General features: G+C 43.6%; 1 protein-coding gene across 4 annotated transcripts in view; it reads right to left on the bottom strand.

The window, feature by feature from the left end:
* col12a1b (collagen, type XII, alpha 1b) overlaps positions 1-21,210 on the bottom strand; it is a 96,535-nt gene that overhangs the window by 16,332 nt on the left and 58,993 nt on the right. For all 4 annotated transcript variants that reach the window (XM_064990673.1, XM_064990672.1, XM_064990674.1 and 1 more), the window contains 26 exons: positions 20,257-20,386; positions 19,650-19,789; positions 19,298-19,427; positions 19,030-19,169; positions 18,782-18,911; positions 17,309-17,448; positions 17,027-17,156; positions 16,769-16,908; positions 16,451-16,580; positions 15,264-15,406; positions 14,008-14,137; positions 13,617-13,759; positions 12,767-12,896; positions 11,992-12,111; positions 10,999-11,151; positions 10,680-10,796; positions 6,067-6,219; positions 5,820-5,894; positions 4,922-5,061; positions 4,652-4,775; positions 4,292-4,435; positions 3,954-4,118; positions 3,782-3,820; positions 3,514-3,652; positions 1,356-1,498; positions 630-739 (listed from right to left, as the gene is read on the bottom strand). In XM_064990673.1, the coding sequence (XP_064846745.1) occupies positions 630-739; positions 1,356-1,498; positions 3,514-3,652; positions 3,782-3,820; positions 3,954-4,118; positions 4,292-4,435; positions 4,652-4,775; positions 4,922-5,061; positions 5,820-5,894; positions 6,067-6,219; positions 10,680-10,796; positions 10,999-11,151; positions 11,992-12,111; positions 12,767-12,896; positions 13,617-13,759; positions 14,008-14,137; positions 15,264-15,406; positions 16,451-16,580; positions 16,769-16,908; positions 17,027-17,156; positions 17,309-17,448; positions 18,782-18,911; positions 19,030-19,169; positions 19,298-19,427; positions 19,650-19,789; positions 20,257-20,386 (3,378 nt within the window). The remainder of the gene's footprint in view (positions 1-629; positions 740-1,355; positions 1,499-3,513; positions 3,653-3,781; positions 3,821-3,953; positions 4,119-4,291; positions 4,436-4,651; positions 4,776-4,921; positions 5,062-5,819; positions 5,895-6,066; positions 6,220-10,679; positions 10,797-10,998; positions 11,152-11,991; positions 12,112-12,766; positions 12,897-13,616; positions 13,760-14,007; positions 14,138-15,263; positions 15,407-16,450; positions 16,581-16,768; positions 16,909-17,026; positions 17,157-17,308; positions 17,449-18,781; positions 18,912-19,029; positions 19,170-19,297; positions 19,428-19,649; positions 19,790-20,256; positions 20,387-21,210) is intronic.

Below are 21,210 nucleotides of genomic sequence, written 5' to 3'. Positions count from 1 at the left end.
TCCCCCAGGCTACAATTTAATGCGCTAATCCAAGAGATCCAAGAGATCAAATATGCCAACAGAGTCTGATTTCTCGGCCCCACTTAGTCCAGTTTCTCCCGGGTAACCAACAGCCATCGAATTAGAGCCCAATGTGGAGTTGGAGCTGGACCAAACATGACCACTTCAGCTTAGCATGAACCAGTCATTTGATTAGCTTCAAAGTCCAAACAAACGGGTAAAAGATCAATGGCCACTTCTATCGCTTGATTACTTTGAGAGGCTTTGATTACCATCAATAACGTCAATCTATGCGTCATGTAACATTAGGGTTTATACAACTTACAGCCAAAGACCATCTGTTTGCATGAGCTGACACTGTTCTGCAGAACACATGTCTGTAGCTGTACCGGAAGGTACACCTCCTGTAATATACAATGTATTAGGAATGCCAGGTATCCCTTCTCATTATCTGTGTATCCTCAGGACATGCAAGCTGACGGCAAGAAGAAAGGAGACAAGTGTGATTGACGTGCCATACCTCAAGTCCAGTCGCCTCTGAATGTTCCATAATCTGACCATTAACTTCACTACACCCAGTATATTCCTCCAATCCCAACAGTCACGCAGACAGGCAAGTCAGGGTTTACCTTGTGGAAGCTTCCATGGAAGATTCTCTTCACTTGATCATTGTCGAATGTGACCCTCTGGATCTCCCCCCTCGTATCCTTGTTATAATACGAAATTGTTTGGCTGGAAGCTGAATAGAGAAAAACGAGTTTGAGGAGAGAAAAGAAAGAGGTTACAGATAGCTCTCCAACGTCGCATTAGGGCTTGGTGTCATGCAAAGCTCCTAAACTAGAAACAGTACTCCAATACCATTGTCATCAACGGGCAGTGTATCATGAAGCAGATATGCTTTGTGAAAGCTGCATCACAAACAACATGGCCGGGGCTTTATAAAGGCCAGCTGAAGATAGCTTATACAGGATGTTGGAACCGGAGGAGGGTGAGTGTGGTTACTGGGGGAGACCAAAGCAGCCCTGGGCTCTGGAGCCCATTACAGTCCCTTCACTGCTCCCATGAGAGAACATCAGACAGAACAACATAAGTCTATCTACAGCTGCTGGATATGATATCGCCTCCTCACACAACACCACTTCCTCCTTCCTCGATGGCTGTGTCACAAATGGCACCCTATTCCATATGAAGTGTACTACTTTTTTTGACCAGGGTCCATATGGCTCCGGTCAAAAGTAGTGCACTATGTAGGGAGTAGGGGGTCATTTTGGGATGCAACACCAGTAACATCTAACCCTCATTGTAAAACCCTATGTACTCAACCCCTTCAAATCCCCAGAGCTACAGAGCCTTACGATCAATGGTGACCCCGACTTCAGGCTTGTCGTCCTTGGTGGACACCTGCCAGATGTCAAAGGCCTCGTTGGGTGTGTCCGGGAGGAGACGGAACATCATGATGATGGTGTAGGAGTGAGGTAGTCCGTCTGGGTGGATCTCCCTGTTCAAACCCCCACACAACCCCAACAATAAGACTGACCATTAAAACAAAAAAAAAGACAAAATACACAATAATTAATTCACCATTAATATACATGTGTACAGTATTACTCTATGCCTATGAACCACCGTGATGTGGCTGATGTTTTTCCATAGAGTCGCAAACAGAGGTAAAACTCTGTGGCGGAAGGTTAAGCTGACTGGAGATATTTGATAGGCCTACTGTGCGTGTGGCTGATAAAACGCTTCAAAATGTCCGGTGTAGTTGGATGTCTCGGAGCTACGTGGGATGAGTGAACCCAGCAGCACGCCAGAACTTCAGATTAAGCTAGAACACTGCTATAGTCCATATTCTGACATGTTGGGACCTGTTGGGTCAGCCAATTACAAGCGAATAAGCAGGACATCGTACATTAATTGACCTAGTTTAGAGGGGAATGGGGTCTATCATTTTGTCTGAACATAGTTGAGTGTGACGTGTCATCTCCAAGTGCCAAACCAACATTAATACAGTTTTTACTGCATGGGAAAGGCCCACAAAAAGGTCATGTTTAAACAAGTAATTTCTTAACACCTGCACTCCCTGCATTGACCTTACATCTCATCAGTCTTCCTGGATTCGAGCAGAGACAAGCTTTCAGAGTCTGAGACTATCATTATAATGTGCTGCAACTCAATTATCCCTTAAATCCATTAGCTCACAAAAGCAGTGCAGAAATACATTGCAAATGAGTGGATTCGGCTATTTCAGCCACACCCATTGCTGCCAGGTGTATAAAATCAAGCACACCGCCATGCAATCTCCATAGATCAATCAATCAATCACATGTATTTATAAAGCCCTTTTTACATCAGCCGATGTCACAAACAGTGACAGTAGAATGACACGTATTGAAGAGATCAGTGACTTTTAACGTGGCACAGTCATAGGATGCCACCTTTCCAACAAGTCAAGTTTGTCAAATTTCTGCCCTGCTCGAGCTGCCCCGGTCAACTGTAAGTGCTGTTATTGTGAAGTGGCAACGTTTAGGACCAACAATGGCTCAGCCTCGAAGTGGTAGGCCACACAAGCTCACAGAAAGGGACCCCTCACTACAGAGTTCCAAACTGCCTCTGGAAGCAACATCAGCACAATAACTGTTCGCCGGGAGCTTCATGAAATGGGTTTCCATGGCTGAGCAGCCACACACAAGCCTAAGATCACCATGTGCAATGCCAAGTGTCAGCTGTAGTGGTGTAAAGCTCGCCACCATTGGACTCGTTCTCTGAAGTGATGAATCACGCTTCACCATCTGGCAATCCGACTGACAAACCTGGGTTTGGCAGATGCCAGGAGAACGCTACCTGCCCGAATGCATAGTGCCAACTGTAAAGTTTGGTGGAGGAGGAATAATGGTCTGGGGCTGCTTTTCATGGTTCGGACTAGTTCCAGTGAAGGGAAATCTCAAAGCTACAGCATACAATGACATTCTAGATAATTCTGTGCTTCCAACTTTGTGGCAACAGTTTGAGGAAGGCCCGTTCCTGTTTCAGCATGACAATACCCATGTGCACAAAGCTTTGGTCCATACAGAAATGGTTTGTCAAGATCGGTGTGGAAGAACTTGACTGGCCTGCACAGATCCCTGATCTCAACCGCATCAAACACCTTTGGGATGAATTGGAACGCCGACTGCGAGCCGGGCCTAATCACCCAACATCAGTGCCCGACCTCAATAATACTCTTGTGGTTGAATGGAAGTCCCCGCAGCAATGTTCCAACATCTAGTGAAAGCCTTCCTAGAAGAGTGGAGGCTGTTATAGCAGCAAATGGGGGACCAACTCCATATTAATGCCCATGATTTTGGATTGAGATGTCTGACGAGCAGGTGTCCACGTACATTTGGCTATGCAGTGTACAACCACAAGAATTGACCATTCAAAGCCAAAGACAATGATAGCGTGTAAAATTTCCAAACAGGACTTCTGAAAAACCTGGTGATTTTGTAATCCAAGACAATGGTATCGCCGACTCACGTGGTGGGCTGGGTCAGGAAGGAGTTCTTATGGAGTCTGTAGGCTGTGTAGCTGTTGAAGGAACCCGGTTCCATAGACACTCCCTTGATATAGCCATAGGTCTTCTCTGTCAGGTTGAACGCCTCCAGCATCCTGAAGCCTACAGCACAAGGTGAAAAACTCATTTTAAGTACTAGAACTTCTCAAACCAATGAGGGAATGATGCATGCGGTTTCTGCAGACGGTTCTAATTTGAGATGTACATAAATAATAATCTGAGCATTTTTACCAGGCGATGTGAATCCATTCAGGTAGATCAGGGGACAAGCTGTGAAAATAATATCAAAGATTAGCAACAGTTCAATTTGTTTCTAGAATTTTATCTTGGGCGATAAATGAAATCGCTTACAGCTAAATACTATAAGTGGTATCCCAAAATAACAAACAACAAAACAGCTTACATGACGTCGCTGTTTCGCAAATGAAGGTCACAAGGTTGTCTTGGATAGTTGCAAAGGCGTCAAAGTCGTCCACAACAAAGATGTGTCTGTCGCTTGGCTTGCTGCCAATGTTCTGCAGCTCAGCAAAATCCACATCGGCAACACCAACCACAAACACACTGTAACCTGGAGAAGGAGCACATGCATTCTCAGAAAACCAACTGCACTATGTGCATGGGGTGATGCTAAAATGCTACAGATTGCTAATACCTCAATGACAACATTTACAAGCATTATGGCATATGACTGACAATGGGTTGACTTGAAGATTGCTGTGCAGCAAATTGAGCAACCCTTACCAGCATGCTGCAGCGTGGCAGCGTTTTTCTTCACCTCATCCTGAGAGCGACCGTCTGTGACAGCTACCACAACCTTGGGGACATTCCTCCTCATTCCATTTTCTGGGGCAAACACCTTCTCCTTGACATGCATCAAAGCAGCGCCTGATCAAGAACAAAGAAAGGTAGATTAATTAAGGTGATAGACAACAATGTATACTCAAAGGGTGGATATATGCCTGGCTCCGATGAAACATGTTGGTGTCCATTGCAAAGTCACTTTTACATAAGGCCCTGGGCAAAAGAAGTGCACTATATAGGGAATAGGGGGGCATTTGGGAGACAGTCTAGTTGATGGAAGCTGGTTTTGGGGAGCCTCACCGGTCTTAGTGTTTCCTCCTCGGTACTGGATCAGCTGTAGAGCAGCGAGAGCGTTGCCCTTGTCCGAGTAAGAGTTCAGCCTGAACTCTGTCTTTGCTTCGTCGCTGTACTGCACGAACGACACCTGAATCCAAACGCATTACAAGGAGTTATAGTACGATTTCATACCGCACCTATTATTCTAAACAGTTTGCCAAGTTGACTAACAATTACAACTTGCTTTTTCCACTATTACAATGTGCTTTTCCCTCTATTTACAGCACTACACACCTGCATTCCTGTCGATCCGATGACGTCGAAGGCTCCAATCATGCTGAAGACGAACTGCACCACTTTCCGGAAACTGTCTTCTCCAATACTCCACGAGCCGTCAATAAGGAACACCACATCTGCCTTGGCACCTTTGCACACTGAGGCAAAAGAAAAAGAACTCAGTGAACTGCACTTTAAAGATTCCATGGCAGGCACCAGATTCTGGGCTGCCTGGAACACCAGGCCCGATAACAGAGAAAGGCATGATAATGAGAGTCGGCAACCTCAAAAATTTAAAAAAAGTCTGCATGAATCTCACAAACAAAATCATTGAGAGAAAGAAATTACATAATGAAGCTATACATGGCAATTATTGGTTTAATTGATCACACTTTCCTGAAGAAAATGAAAAAAAACTAGGAACATTTGGTTACTATAAAGGCTTCGAGATAATGTCTGCCTGATGTGATAGAGCACTTTATTTTTGTATCTCTCGCAATCCCCTTCTTCCAAGTCAGAATCCATAAACAAGTTTTACACCATACCTTATCAAACAAACAGCTTCTTTGGACTTTCTCAACACCTAGGTCAGTCATTAGTCAATGGGTGAGTTCCCATTGAAAACCCTGGAGGGTCTGTGTGGAGCATGTGGCGGCCATTACTTTAACACGGGCACCACTCTGATCCAGAGGAAATATCTCTGCAGGTCTCTGCTTCTGCCAAATAGTAAGATTTTGATGGCAATGCATGTTTTCTGAACCTGGCTTTTTATGACTCGCAACTAATCGCACTAAAACACACTCAAATTCAAATGTCGATGACTTCTATATAGCATTGGTGAATGTGGTGCCGTTTGGTGCTTTGGCAATATGGAGGTGATGTATGTCGTAGTCATCATGGCGCCATTGGTTCTTACCTGCCCATGCAGGAGGAATGGTAGGTGGTGGTGGAGGAGTGGGTGGTGGCGTTGGGGCTTCAGTAGGTTTGACCACTTTGAGAAAGAGACAACAAAGTGTCAGTGAACATCAACAAAGAAATGACAAATTCGGATAGCACATCGGCACCACTTGTGCAAAAGGCTGAAGACTACTGAGGTAACTGCACTGACTGTAAGTCACTCTGGATAAGAGTGTGTGCAAAATTACTCAAACGTAAATACTCACATGTTCTCTCTTTGGCGCTGACTCCAGGGCCCTCGAGGTTAGGGGTCTGAACGAACACGGTGGCGCTATAAAGAGCGTCAGGGGAGAGCCCCTTGAAGCAGTACTGGCTCTGAGCTGCAGTAATGGTGATCTCCTGCTGACCTTTACTGGAGGCTACACACAGATAAAACAAGGAGAAATTTGAGACATGTTGACATATGTTGAGAAGAGAAACATGTTGACATGTGTTGACTGCCGAGGCCGCCGCCTGCAACGTTGCTCCTCGTAAAAGGGTCTTCTCGGAGTACGAAAAGCAGAGTTAATGCCATTCAGCTGGGGCCATGACAGTGCTGCGGCAAGGCAAATAGATGTGTAGCGTGACAACACCGATATTACATGTAATTCAATATGAATTGTTTTGGGGAAAATGGAGAACGTTTTCCAAAATGTGGTATTTTTGGTCAAATGAACCATGAGACCAAGACAATGGCCTTATAAGGGCAAATATCCCCTCAATCACTTCTCCTGGGCTGACCCCTTGCTGCTCAAGGTAGAAGACCAAGATTATTGAGCAGAGATGTCTGCTATGATCCTCATTCCTCAACCACAATCCACTTCAGTAACAAACACTTGGCATTCCAATACTGACTTGGAAGCTCAGTCTGTCTGGGAAGCATCTTTAAAAAGGTCGCTAGCTTTTCAAACCTTGGGGACTGTTTACTTTCGGTGAGTGTTCTCTAATCTCTACCACAGTTGTCTTTCTGACACAAGCCTGCTTAAGTTTGGAAATATGTCATGGGTAGTGATTACCATGTTCATATTTAAATCCTTGAGATACTGCGTCTTGTTTTTAACAATTTATCCCTCTACTGAAAAAAAAAGAAAAATCGGGAAACAAAATAATAATTGTTGTTATACAATACATAGCCTAATAGTCTACCGCGTATTACGCATGGCAAAATTAATCATATTATTCTTTACGATTTAATATGTATAATAATTGGTCTGACCTATTGGATCCTCCAAAATGAAACTGAATTGTCCGTAGAGTTCCGAGGAGGATTGTGTCGAGGCACAGTTCTGGGGAAGGGTACCAAAAATGTCAGCATCATTAAAGGTCTCCAAGAACACAGTGGCCTCCATCAGTGGCAGGGACTGGGAGACTAGTCAGGATCGAGGGAAAGATGAACGGAGCAAAGTACAGAGAGATCCTTGAGGAAAACCTTCTCCAGAGCACGCAGGACCTCAGACTGGGGCGATATTTTCACTATCCAACAGCACAACGACCCTAAGCACACTGCCAAGACAACGCAGGAGCGGCTTCGGGACCAGTCTCTGAATGTCCTTGAGCGGCCCAGCCAGAGCCCGCACTTGAACCTGATCAAACATCTCTGGAGAGACCTGGAAATAGCCTTGCAGCGACGCTCCCCATCCAACCTGACAGAGCTTGAGAGGACCTGCAGAGAAGAATGGGAGAAACTCCCCAAATACTGGTGTGCCAAGCTTGTAGCGTCATACCCAAGAAAACTTGAGGCTGTAATCGCTGCCAAAGGTGCTTCCACAAAGTACTGAGTAAAGGGTCTGAATACTTATATAAAAGGCTGTAGCCCAACAAAATGAGGAAAAAGTCAATGGGTCTAAATACTTATATAAAAGGCTGTAGCGTAACAAAATGAGGAAAAAGTCAATGGGTCTGAATACTTATATAAAGGCTGTAGCGTAACAAAATGAGGAAAAAGTCAATGGGTCTGAATACTTATATAAAAGGCTGTAGCGTAACAAAATGAGGAAAAAGTCAATGGGTCTGAATACTTATATAAAAGGCTGTAGCGTAACAAAATGAGGAAAAAGTCAATGGTTCTGAATACTTATATAAAAGGCTGTAGCGTAACAAAATGAGGAAAAAGTCAATGGGTCTGAATACTTATATAAAAGGCTGTAGCCCAACAAAATGAGGAAAAAGTCAATGGGTCTGAATACTTATATAAAAGGCTGTAGCGTAACAAAATGAGGAAAAAGTCAATGGGTCTGAATACTTATATAAAAGGCTGGAGCGTAACAAAATGAGGAAAAAGTCAATGGGTCTGAATACTTATATAAAAGGCTGTAGCGTAACAAAATGAGGAAAAAGTCAATGGGTCTGAATACTTATATAAAAGGCTGTAGCGTAACAAAATGAGGAAAAAGTCAATGGGTCTGAATACTTATATAAAAGGCTGTAGCGTAACAAAATGAGGAAAAAGTCAATGGGTCTGAATACTTATATAAAAGGCTGTAGCGTAACAAAATGAGGAAAAAGTCAATGGGTCTGAATACTTATATAAAAGGCTGTAGCCCAACAAAATGAGGAAAAAGTCAATGGGTCTGAATACTTATATAAAAGGCTGTAGCGTAACAAAATGAGGAAAAAGTCAATGGGTCTGAATACTTATATAAAAGGCTGGAGCGTAACAAAATGAGGAAAAAGTCAATGGGTCTGAATACTTATATAAAAGGCTGTAGCGTAACAAAATGAGGAAAAAGTCAATGGGTCTGAATACTTATATAAAAGGCTGTAGCGTAACAAAATGAGGAAAAAGTCAATGGGTCTGAATACTGATATAAAAGGCTGTAGCGTAACAAAATGAGGAAAAAGTCAATGGGTCTGAATACTTATATAAAAGGCTGTAGCCCAACAAAATGAGGAAAAAGTCAATGGGTCTGAATACTTATATAAAAGGCTGGAGCCCAACAAAATGAGGAAAAAGTCAATGGGTCTGAATACTTATATAAAAGGCTGTAGCGTAACAAAATGAGGAAAAAGTCAATGGGTCTGAATACTTTCCAAATGCACTGTATGTGGAAATAGCACTTTAGAGGAAGATAAATGTTTCCAATGACATCATCAACCAATTACTAGACAATTAGTAGGCAATGCCTCCTCATCATTGGTGAAAGCACATGATGGACACTGATTATGTCATTGGAAACATTTATCTTCTATCTTTCTTTCAACAAAACATAGAAATGTGACATTTTCACATATGTTGATGTTGGGATGGTGCTGGAGATGATGAATTTGAAGTTGAAAATGTAAAACAGTTTAAGCACATTTCTCTGCTGTGAAACCGGAGTAGCCTATTAGAATGATTGAAAACGGGACAACAGGGAAAGCACAGCCGCCATTTGCTATTCGAGTGCAGACGGATGATAATGGTCCATTCTAAATCAAAACAAAGGCAGCACATTAATAAAGACAAGATTACATTGAGAATAGTCTGATGAGTTTGAATATTTTCACTTGATGAGGGAACAGCTAGAGCAACAGAGCGCAAGCTTTTTGTTTGTGACTTTTTACAAATCACCAATATAGTTGCATAGAGCAGCCCATATATGTTTGGATTTATAAGACATTCTGAAGTTGTGTCATTCACAACTAAAGTTGCCAAATAACTCAAAATCTAGCACTCAAAATCTGGTCACTTTCACGCGCAACATAGCTCATATGCGCACTCGCTCGGGAATGGTAAAAGTTTACTATAAAATCATATAATAAAAAATAATGGCACAGAATTTATGAGCATATCTTGTCTATTAAATGAACTAGCCTACAGCCTATGCTCCCATTGACATGGCACCTAGCCAGATAACATACAGTAGGGCCAACTCATATTCTGCTCTTCTGAAATACATTTTTTCCATATCATAATGTTTCTTTAGACCTGCCTAAAAGAAATAATGTACGTATTGTGATGGTGGATTTATTAGACTTTGGAAAATGTTGTTCCAAATCAGCAGCTTGTATGTGCGGACGCCTGGAGATGCTAAGCATGTTTACGTTAATTAACGGTCAATTACCATGAGAACAGCAGTTATTTACATGACAGACCCCATCTGACACAATGTCATGACAGTCGCCATTTGACACAATGTCATGAAAGTCACCGCCCTAGGTCTATGTGAACATTAATACAGATGGATTCACAATGTCATGACAGTCACCGCCCTAGGTCTACATGTGAACATTAATACAGATGGATTCACAATGTCATGACAGTCACCGCCCTAGGTCTACATGTGAACATTAATACAGATGGATTCGCAATGTCATGACAGTCACCGCCCTAGGTCTACATGTGAACATTAATACAGATGGATTCACAATGTCATGACAGTCACCGCCCTAGGTCTACATGTGAACATTAATACAGATGGATTCAAAGGCCGACAGTAATAAAAAGGATGTCATCTTCTCAGACAGAGACAACTAACCCTTGGTGGTCGGATGCTTTCGGAACACGCCACATTGATGCATTCTCCTTCAAGAGATAAACACAGGGGCGGGCTGAGGATAAACAGTCGTGTGAATGTCTAGACCCAATCTCAACAGCCAGCACCGTACCATTCCAATATTCTGGACACAGAGGAGGTCGTGGCTCTGATCAGTGGGGATCTATAGCATCTCTGACTAGTGACTGACTAACAACAACTACAGCATGTGTTGATGCTCCTTCTGAAGTCTCCTTTATGGCTTCAGACATAAGAAGAAGCATAAACTCAATTATAATGCAGCAATTCTTCAGGGTAGAAAAAGAGTCTCTCGTGTAGCCAAGCTTAAAGGTGCAATCTGAAATGAACGTTTGGCTGAGACTTACGGTCCAGAGGGTTGAGCTTGATCCTGTAGGAGGTGGCAGCCCTGTGAGGACTCCACTTGACGCAGAACTTGTCGAAGCCAACGTTGTAGGTCTCGAGGTTGGTGACGTTCAGGTAGACTGGAGCAGAACACAAGAAGACATTTCTCAGACTGACTTCAAGACCGAGTCCCAAATTTGCACCCTATTCCCTACATAGTGCACTACTACAGACCAGGGCACATAGGGCTCCGGTCAAAAGTAATCCACTATATAGTGAGCCATTTGGGGATGGTTGACATTGATGCTTCAGAAAGATGATATTTGTAGATCAGATACATACGTGTTGTTCCTTGTCCTTCGAGGGCCCCGCTCATGCCAGCATCATACTGGGCAAACACTTTGACATCGTAGGTGGTGCCAGGGAGGAGGTTCTGGAGGGTGTATGAGGTCACGTCACCCACAAACACATCCAAGCTCTTACTCTGATCTTCTTCTGCAGGTAAAAACAACACAACCTCTACATTAATAACAGCTACACTACAACACAATCTCTACTTTAATAACAGCTACGCTACAACACAATCTCTACCTTAATAACAGCAACAGTACAACACAATCTCTACATTAATAACAGCTACACTACAACACAATCTCTACTTTAATATCAGCTACGCTACAACACAATCTCTACTTTAATAACAGCTACACTACAACACAATCTCTACCTTAATAACAGCAACAGTACAACACAACCTCTACATTAATAACAGCTACACTACAACACAATCTCTACCTTAATAACAGCAACAGTACAACACAATCTCTACTTTAATAACAGCTACACTACAACACAATCTCTACCTTAATAACAGCAACAGTACAACACAACCTCTACATTAATAACAGCTACACTACAACACAATCTCTACCTTAATAACAGCAACAGTACAACACAATCTCTACATTAATGACAGCTGCACTACAACACAATCTCTACTTTAATAACAGCTACGCTACAACACAATCTCTACTTTAATAACAGCTACACCACAACACAATCTCAACTTTACTCATGAGGATAAGGAGAAGAGCAGACCTATCTAAACCTGAAATCATCTCATATGAAATGTAAAGATGGCCCTTAGATTTCATGCAAATTATTCTGGATCCTTACTTAGTCATTGCTGTCAAACGTTTACTTTGCACTGCAACCGTTGACGAGTAAAACGCGGTATGACAAAACGTGACATTGTGAAGTGCTGTAACTTTTATTTCCGAGCGTGTTATGGGTCCCTGCTCATGATTGCATGCACAGAGTCGGACGTCATCTCACCCGCAGGCGTGTAGACCAGCTTGTATCCGAGCACCGGAGACGGCGAAGGGTCCCAGGCAACACGGAAGCGGGTGTACCACTCATCCGAAACGCGCAGGTTCCTGGGCTCCAGCAGGCCAACTGTAACCAAGGCAGAGCAACAGAGTGAGCAGAAACATGTCAACATTCAATCAGTCACAGCAATTACCCTCAACAGCAAGTAGGGCCATGACACCATTTCCAGTCTTGCTAACCCTCAGTGCAGTAAGTCACCACATTACCATAGCACACAGCCCGGCCTGCTGCTAGACTACTGCTGTTTTTCCTCCTCCTGTGTTTATGAAGACTATTATGAGTAATACATGTGTTTAGATTGGATAGATTTTTCCATGGTCTTGCTGAGGGAGCTGGGCAGTGGATGGGTGGGTAGTCGGGTGCGGCGTAAGCTCCTCATTGGAGCGAGGCCCATCCAAACTGCCTAGCTGGCACAGTGGTGCCTCGGTCCAAGCCAAGACATAAAGTTTCTATTGTTTGTGTAACTCGGGACTAATGTTCGCCAGTCGTTGAGCTTTCCCAGTTGCTCTACTGTGAATTCCCCAATCCTCCGAACTCTTCAAACTGAAACATGTTGGAATCGGTTGGCTATTTTGTATGGCTCTTTAAAGTATTTTCCACTCTTGTGCACAGGTCTCACTCCCAGCTCATCAGGCTTGGAAATTATGTACAACTAGCTAGACTATTAGGTGTTCAGTATAGCAGGCTGAACACTTCCTGACCACTTTTCTAACCGCCTTACCTGTGCGTCCGGGCCCGTTCAGCGATCCCCCTGCTCCATCAGCATAGATGGCTTCCACAGTGATGTTGTAGGGAGTGTCAGGAAGCAGGTTCTGCAGGATGGCATTGTTTCTGTTGCCAGGGACAACGGTCTGTAAGGAAAAACACCAGAAAGAACTGTCAGTTCCTTCAAAAACGGCTTCCCAACACACTTGACATAGTCCTTTCAGCTCCTACTGGAGCAAAGCGCCTCAACACACAAGGGAATGTAATAGCTAATGGAAGCTATGTGTCGCTGCTAGCCTAGCTCCTACGTCACTGCAGCATAGAGAAAACGAGGGTAACCAGGAGGCTAATAATGAAAGTTTCCTGTCCTCTTAAAAAAAATTGGACGATTTAGCTCAAGTGACCTTTCATTTCAAATTCAGCATGTTAAAATACTCCTTACATTTTTCTCTAGTTAAGTAGAGTTTGTTAACACAATAGATTACCTTGCTAGGTAGGGGGCAATGACGCAGCACAGCTGTGCTATCCTTAACTGGTGCTCATGTTTAAGTCATTAATAATAGACTGTAAGGTAACATAATGTTTCCAGTGATAATGTTGATCTTAACGAGCATTTAATTCATCTTACTAATCAGCAATTAACTGTTGCGAGTGATATGCCTTTGTATGCCTTCAGTGCTTTGGCAGTAGTAACATTATCACGTTGAACAGAAGGGTTAATGCGAGTGTATGGGATGTGTATTTGATTTGCCACTCAGCTACATATAAAATGAGACATGATTAGGCCATAAACTCAACTCATCCCTCGAGTCAAACTCTAAGTCCTGTGCTACATGAAAGTTTGTTGAGAATGACTTTGAACTCACAAACTCAGTGATGGGGTCTCCTGTGGTGGGAGCGTAGGCTATCTTGTACTGCTGCACGGTTCCCTCAGCGTGGTCCCAGCCGATGGTCAGAGTGTTGGTGGTGGCATCAAACACCCGCAGGTTCCGAGGTCCAGCACGGGGCACTGCAACAACACTGGGTTACACTCACACACATGCACCTAGCAACCACCACTACACCGTGTGTTTGTTGTATATAGCTATGTGTATGTGTGTGCGGACGTGCTTGAATGTAGACTACAGTATAAGCAAGTATGCCTGGAAGCGTGAGTAACACGATCATGAGCCGGTAGTATCAATGTAAACAAAAGTCGCATGAGTCAGTAGTACCAATGTATACAACAAAGTCAGATTGATTGGATTCAAGTCTCACATGTTTTGCCGTCTCCCTTCACCGGTGGTCCCTCCCCGTCGGCGTACAGAGCCAGGACGCTGACCGAGTACGGTGTGTCGGGAATGAGCGAATCCAAGAACGCGTTGTTGATGTTCCCCGGGACCAAGACCTTTGGCGAGGTCACAGGACATAGATCACAATGATGGCTTACAAGAGAGGAATCATGGTTTTGTGTCCCAAATGGCCCCCTGTTCCCTATTTAGAGCACTCCTTTTGACCAGGGCCCGTAGATGCACCCTCAAATGAGCTTCTTCAACCATACTACTCTGGCACGAGACACGGACATAATGAGCTCACTGTGAATCCCTGCTAGTGTTTCCTTGGAAGGAGCCTAGTGCAAAGGCTAGCGGGAAGTACTAACAACGCCCTGAAGAGGTTTAAAAAGATAAACAAATGCATTCATTTTGCTTAAAAGTGACTGATAAACAGTTAGTGTTATGGAGGCAAATGAAGACGACGCAACCAACAGCAAGAGAGAGCAAGCGCTCTGTCATTGAACAGGCCTCAACGTGTATCTCACCCCTGTTTCTAACAACAGTGTAGCCTAGACTCGTCATATCATCAGGGTAATCACTATCACGACGCAGCCCATTATCATGTCCGAGGGAATGCTGCTACATCATGCTAAACACAGCTGCTCTTTAAAGTGGTCTACCCTCGTCTACAGCTTATCAGGGGATTCAGCAGAACATCTCTGTATATAACAGTATATGTCCTCCAATTCTTCAAATGTAAGAATTTGCAGATCTCTCGCGGATGTGCACATCAACATTTTCCAAACTCCTAGTGATACAGTAAAAGCTGTTTGTTGGGCAATTAGCTCCATCTTTCTCCTGTAATCCAAGATATGTTCATCGATGCATGAAACCAATCCTGATATTCAGATAATTAAAAAGCCAAATAGTCTGGATTTCCGCATGACTGAACATTAACCTTATTACAAAGTACCATCTGTGTCGGCTTCTAAACAGACTTCCTACAACACTCTTCCAGAGGCTTTTCGATATCGTTGCTAAACGTGTAGCCCAGCAACCATTTTCTACTATTTTTGCTTACGTTCCCTTTCCTTCTGAGAGGTCTGAGCAGAAAGGGAGAGTGAACGGGAGCGTGAACATACTTCCCACCACACCACATTGGAGAGAGATAGCTAGTATGTCCCAAATGGCACCCTATTCCCTATATAGGGCACTACATAGGGAATAGGGTGCTATTTGAGATGCATCCATTGAACTTACAGTCTCTGCAGGTCTTTCTCCGGACAGAGGTGTGTAGATGACACGGTACTGCTGCACCTGGCCAGAGGCTGGCGACCAGCGCACGTTCAGGCTGTTGGTGGTAGGGTTGTACACCTGGACGTTCTTTGGAGGGGTGCGTGGAACTGGGGGTCACAGAGGGTCATAGAAAATCAAAAGGGGAGAGGGCAACTGCTAGATTGACTTCCCCTAACAAGTTTAGCTATCTTAACAACCCAAACCAACAACAACTTTGATTTGACTCTCTCGGAATTAAGTAAAGATACCACAAGAAAATGTTAGAATTATTTGACTGCTAAATTTCAAATAGGACGTAGCTCAGTAAAAAAAAATAATACAAATGCTGAGGGGTGCAAACTCTCCAGTCTCCAAGTGATTTTATAGTGTCTATGTAGACAGCACATAGAGAGAAGCAACACAGTTTGGGTTTATGAAAAAAAACTCTTAACTTCCCGTTTAAACTAAAACAGATGTTCATATTCCTCTGGCATTCCGCAATTTAGCCCAATAAAGCTAGATGTAGTAGGTAGACAGATCCAGCCACCTTATTGAGAAGCAAAGTAGAACCTATTTGTCCAACAGTGAGCTTCATTCTATACTGAACACGTGTACAAGTGCACATGTATATGGTGTCTCTAGGAAGATTACTCTGTCAAACATCTCTTCACATTTGGCCGAGGAGCAGAGCACATCAGATGTGAATCCATGATCATAAATCTGTGTCCGTCTCAAGACTTGAAACTGACAAGGACATAGCAAGATCAAATAAAATGCTTGACTTCCATTGGACGTCTTCATATTAGCCTTGCACAAACGGAGTCTCTGGAACCTCCCGTGGAACCATCACGCACCATCAGCTCTGTAATACTGATATGCTCCGCTGGTATCACAGCTTTCCAATTAACTTCTCTGGGACGGATTTCTGCTGACTCAGCATGGCAAGCCATTTGAGCAGAAACAAAACCGATGCACACAGCCTGGTGCAAAAACGGCACAGACACAGGCAGGGCAACCCAACTAGCAAGTATTGTTTTTATGGTGAGATAAGCTACCCCTCTGTTGCGGGGGGGGGGGTATGATGCTACTGAATCAAAATAACTGAATAAGGCACATCTTTGTCCCAATAAGAACAACATGGATTACTTGAGGTCACTCAGTTGATAACTTACGTGTCTTTCCAGTCTCAGACTGGCGCAGGCCCTCTCCCTCGGGGTAGACGGGGACCACTGTGATGGTGTAGGGCGTGTCTGAGAGAAGGTTCCTCAGGACGGTAGAGGTGGTGCCACCAGACACTTGCTCCTGTTCACAGAGAGGTGTTTGAGATGCATTATCAATGTTTATACCATTGATTGGTTGAATGCTGCAGGATCCGTATTAGGAAGTAAACAAATTCCTAATATGGATGCCGTACTCGACTCAATTCTGATTGGTCAAGAGATACCCTGTACAGTATCAGCTGTGAAGGCACAGATAGTTGGTGGTCTTACCATGTCCTCGGCTCCGCCAGAGGCAGGGACGTAGAAGAGGCGGTACTGGCGCACATTGCCCTCCGCTGGCTCCCAGCGCACCTTGAGGGAGCTAGTAGTCGGGTCTATGACCTGCAGGTTCTTCACCCCACCCAAGGCCTCTGACAAGTCACCAAACAGTGAGTTGAGCATCAAATCACTCTTTCGATTTTGCTGCACATTTGTCTTTTCCTCACTGTATTGTACCTGTATTGTGTAGTTTGTTCAGTCATGACTTACTTGTCTTTCCATTTTCAGAAGTTCTCTTCCCTTCAATATCGCCGTACATAGGCACCAATGTCACTTTGTACTCTGTGTCTGGCACAAGGTTCCTGAGAACGGTGTTGGTTGACATCCCAGAAACTGTGGTCTGAAAAAGAGTTATCGGTTTGACAAGAATGTAAAGTAAAAGCACACTACTAAAGACATTCAATTATTCACCGTACATGTTTATAGTGCGCAAGTTAGTGAGTGTGCAGATATCGCTTTGATGCACTATGAAAGGAAGTGTTGACTTTGTACCGTGAGTTCAGGCCCTCCTGCTAGCGGGGCGTAGATGACAGTGTACTGGCGCACATCCCCCTCAGCTGGCTCCCAGCGTACCCTCAAGGAGTTGGTGGTGGGGTCAGTCACCTGCAGGTTCTTCACTCCACCCAGAGGCTCTGAAGAAGAAATAACACAACAACATCCCTTTAAGTAAATGGCGCCAAGATGCTCACGCTGTTACTGAATCTGATATGGAAGCATATACAGTGGGGTCTGAAATGATTAATACCATTGATAAAGATGAGCAAAAATGACAGTGTAAAATAAATAATTGAAACACTGAACTATGCTCCAAAGACATTGGGAAACTATATTATTTTATAGTAATACAAAAATGTGGAAGTTGGAATTCGTGACACCTTTCAATTCCTCACCTTGCGAGGATAATGGGACTGAGCCTTTTTCTAAATGTTTTTCTAGTTGGACAACATATTAGACCATTCCTCCATAGAGAATCCTTCCAGATCCTTGATGTCCTTCATCTGCGCTTATGGACTGCTCTCTTCAATTCAAACCACAGGTTTTCAATGAGTTTCAAAAGATTGAGATGGCCATTGCAAAATATTGATGTTGTTACCAATTAGCCATTTCTTTGTATTTGGGGTAATGTTCTTGCTGGAAGATTCACTTGCCGCCAAGTTTCAGGCAAACACATGTTTGGCTAAAATATCCTGGTACTGAATAAAGTTCATGATACTGTTGTTGAGCAAGGGCCCAAGGACCAGTGGAAGCAAAATAGCCCCATAACATCCAAGATCTACCACCATATTCTATAGTAGGTATGGGGTTATTTTCTGCTCCTGCATTGTCATTTCAATGACAAACCCACCACTGGTGTGCATTGCCAAATACCTCTATTTTCATGCCCTTGTTAAGGTCAAGGGCATCTTGAACTTCACCCATTACCAGAATATTTGAGCCAAAAACCTGGTTGCCTCTGCCAAGAAGTTGAAACTTCCAGTAAGACCCCAAGCTCACATCAAAATCCACAAACAAATGGTTATTTGGCCACAAAATCATTATTTTGCAATGGCCATCTCAGTCTCCAGACTGAAAAGCTGTGGTTTGAATTGAAAAGGGGAGTCTATAACCGCAGATGAAGGATCTGGAAGGGTTCTTTATGGAGGAATGGTCTAAGATCCCTCCCAATGTGTTTTCCAAAAAAACATTTGAGTAAAAGTTGCCTTTATCCTCGCAAACTGAATGATTTATTGGTATTGAAAACAGGGGTGGCAATACTTTTAAATTCTAACTTTTTGAGAAAAATAAATATTACTTGTTAAACAATCTCTTTCTCTGAGCAATCGTATTAGTAAAAAAATATATAATTGTATTTTTGCTCATCTTTTCATGTGTCAATCATTTTTAGATAGTTGACAGTTACATTCTTCACTAGTGTTATAGTATGGGGTTTCTGAGTAAAAGAAAGTATTGAAACGCTTCACTCACTTGTTTTTCCCATCTCAGACTGTATTATGCCGTCCACGTCTGGGTAGACTGGGACAACAGAGACGTTGTACTGGGTATCGGACTCCAGATTATGCAGGATAAGGTTGTTGGTGCCTCCAGAGACTTGCTCCTGTTCAGGGCAAGTGCAGATCAATGTTAGTACTGTATAACAATTCCATAATCTACTTATAGTGTAAACATGGCTAAGTTGACCGTAAAATGGCGAGAGAGATGAATAGGAGACGTGCCATTTGCTCCTTCCCATCTGGCTGGGCCACGTAGAAGACCTTGTAGTTGCGCACGTTGCCGACAGCCGGGTCCCAGCGAACAGACAAACTGTTGATGGTGGGGTCGATGACCTTCATGTTCTTCACTCCACCCAAGGGATCTGAGGCAAAAGAGACAATGTTATAGCATCACACTTACTGTACAAGCTGAACAAGTAGCAGACATTTTGAAAATGATCTGTTGCTTAGATGGTCTTTGAATAATTTCACCCCGTTCAGTTCAACTCACTTGTCTTTCCATTCTGAGACCTAGAGAGACCCTCCATCTCATGGTAAACAGGCACAACTGTCACAGTGTATTCCGTGTCTGGATTCAGTTCCTTCAGAACAGTGGTGGTCGTTGTTCCAGACACCTGGTCCTGTTCAAGAAAGAAGAAGGGAGAATATCAGTCAGAAACGGGGCTTACTTACACCTGAGCCATGTTGACTAGCTATAGGGGAACACAACATAGGCTTATGACACTTTAAATGGAAGGATGGGCTGATTGTAATGGATTTCACCCTCCACCAGTCTCCAATGGAATACACCATTGTTAGTGCGTTAGTAGGGGTGTTGTGTTGGTGAAGTGATCCGGACGCACCACTTCCTGCTCCCCGCCTGCAGTTGGGATGTAGACGATGATGTACTCGCGCACGTTCCCCTCAGCTGCGTCCCAGCGCACGTTCAGGGTGCTGGTGGTGGGTTCAATGACCTGCAGGTTCTTCACGAAGCCCAGGGGCTCTGAGCACCAAGAGGAAACAGGGCAACTTAGCCATCACGTCCATTTGAAAACAATGATACACCTGTTGCACAGCTATGTTTTACTACTACTATATGCCTATTGATTACGTGTGCAGATGAGCTAATACACATTATGAACTGGGTGGTTGGAGCCCTGAATGCTGATTGGCTGAAAGCCATGGTATTTCAGACCGTATACCACAGGTATGACAAAAATATCTATTTTTACTGCGCTAATTACATTGGTAACCCGGGGTTTGTGGTATATTGCCAATATACCACGGCTATATATGCATGCACTCCGCTTTGCACTGTACATAATAACAGCCCTTAGCCGTGGTATATTGGCCATATACCACACCCCATCAGGCCTTATTGCTTAAGTAATTCATGTCTTTCACTGTAGAATTTGCCCGTAACTATCACCAGTCACTGAGAGCATCGTGCAATAAGTTGTCGTTACTCACTTGTTGTTCCATCCTTGGTCTGGGTCTGACCATCTCCTTCCGGGTACACTGGCAGCACAGTGACTCTGTACTGTGTGTTGGGAGAGAGGCTCTTCAGCACTGTGGTGGTTGTGCTCTCTGAGACTTCCTCCTACAAAGGAAAAAAAATGATGGTGTCACACCAACAGAAGCTCCAACAGACATACTGGAACACTATGGCTGCATCCCAAAAGACGCCCTATTCCCGTGCATAGTGCACAACTTTTGACCTGAGTCTTTGGGCCCTGGTCAAAAGTAGTGCACAATATAGGGAATAGGGCGCTATTTAGGACGCAGTTATATCTCATATACCAGATCCACACGAGAAGGCCCATGTACCACCACTGTTCTGTGATCTGTAAAACTACATGTCCTGCTCTAGTTTCTCTCACCCTTCTGTGGAGTTTATTTTGACAGGTTTGATTTTGAGCAAAAGCCCTGCACCACACTGTTCAGGCCAATTCTAAACAGATAAACCAAACAATGCTTTAGACCAGTGGTTCCCAAACTTTTTATAGTACCGTACCCCTTCAAGCATTCAACCTCCAGCTCCGTAACCCCTCTAGCACCAGGGTCAGCGCACTCTCAAATGTTGTTTTTTGCCATCATTGTAAGCCTGCTACACACACACTATACGAAACATTTATTAAACATAAGAATTCGTTTTTGTCACAACCAGGCTCGTGGGAAGTGAAAAAGAGCTCTTATAGGACCAGGAAACAAATTATAATAATAATATAAATAATCAATAACTTTGCTCTTTATTTTCCATCTTACATATAAAACCTTATTTGTTCATAGAAAATTGTGAATACCTCACCACAGGTTAATGGGAAGTGTGTGTTTGACAGGATGCACATAACTCTGCAATGTTGGGTTGTATTGGAGAGAGTCTCAGTCTTAAATCATTTTCCACACACAGTCTGTGCCTGTATT

Source organism: Oncorhynchus masou, chromosome 16 (assembly GCF_036934945.1).
Source record: "Oncorhynchus masou masou isolate Uvic2021 chromosome 16, UVic_Omas_1.1, whole genome shotgun sequence".
Lineage (NCBI taxonomy): Eukaryota > Metazoa > Chordata > Actinopteri > Salmoniformes > Salmonidae > Oncorhynchus > Oncorhynchus masou.
Note: the sequence above shows the minus strand (reverse complement) of the source record. Positions and strands in the feature narration are given on the sequence as shown.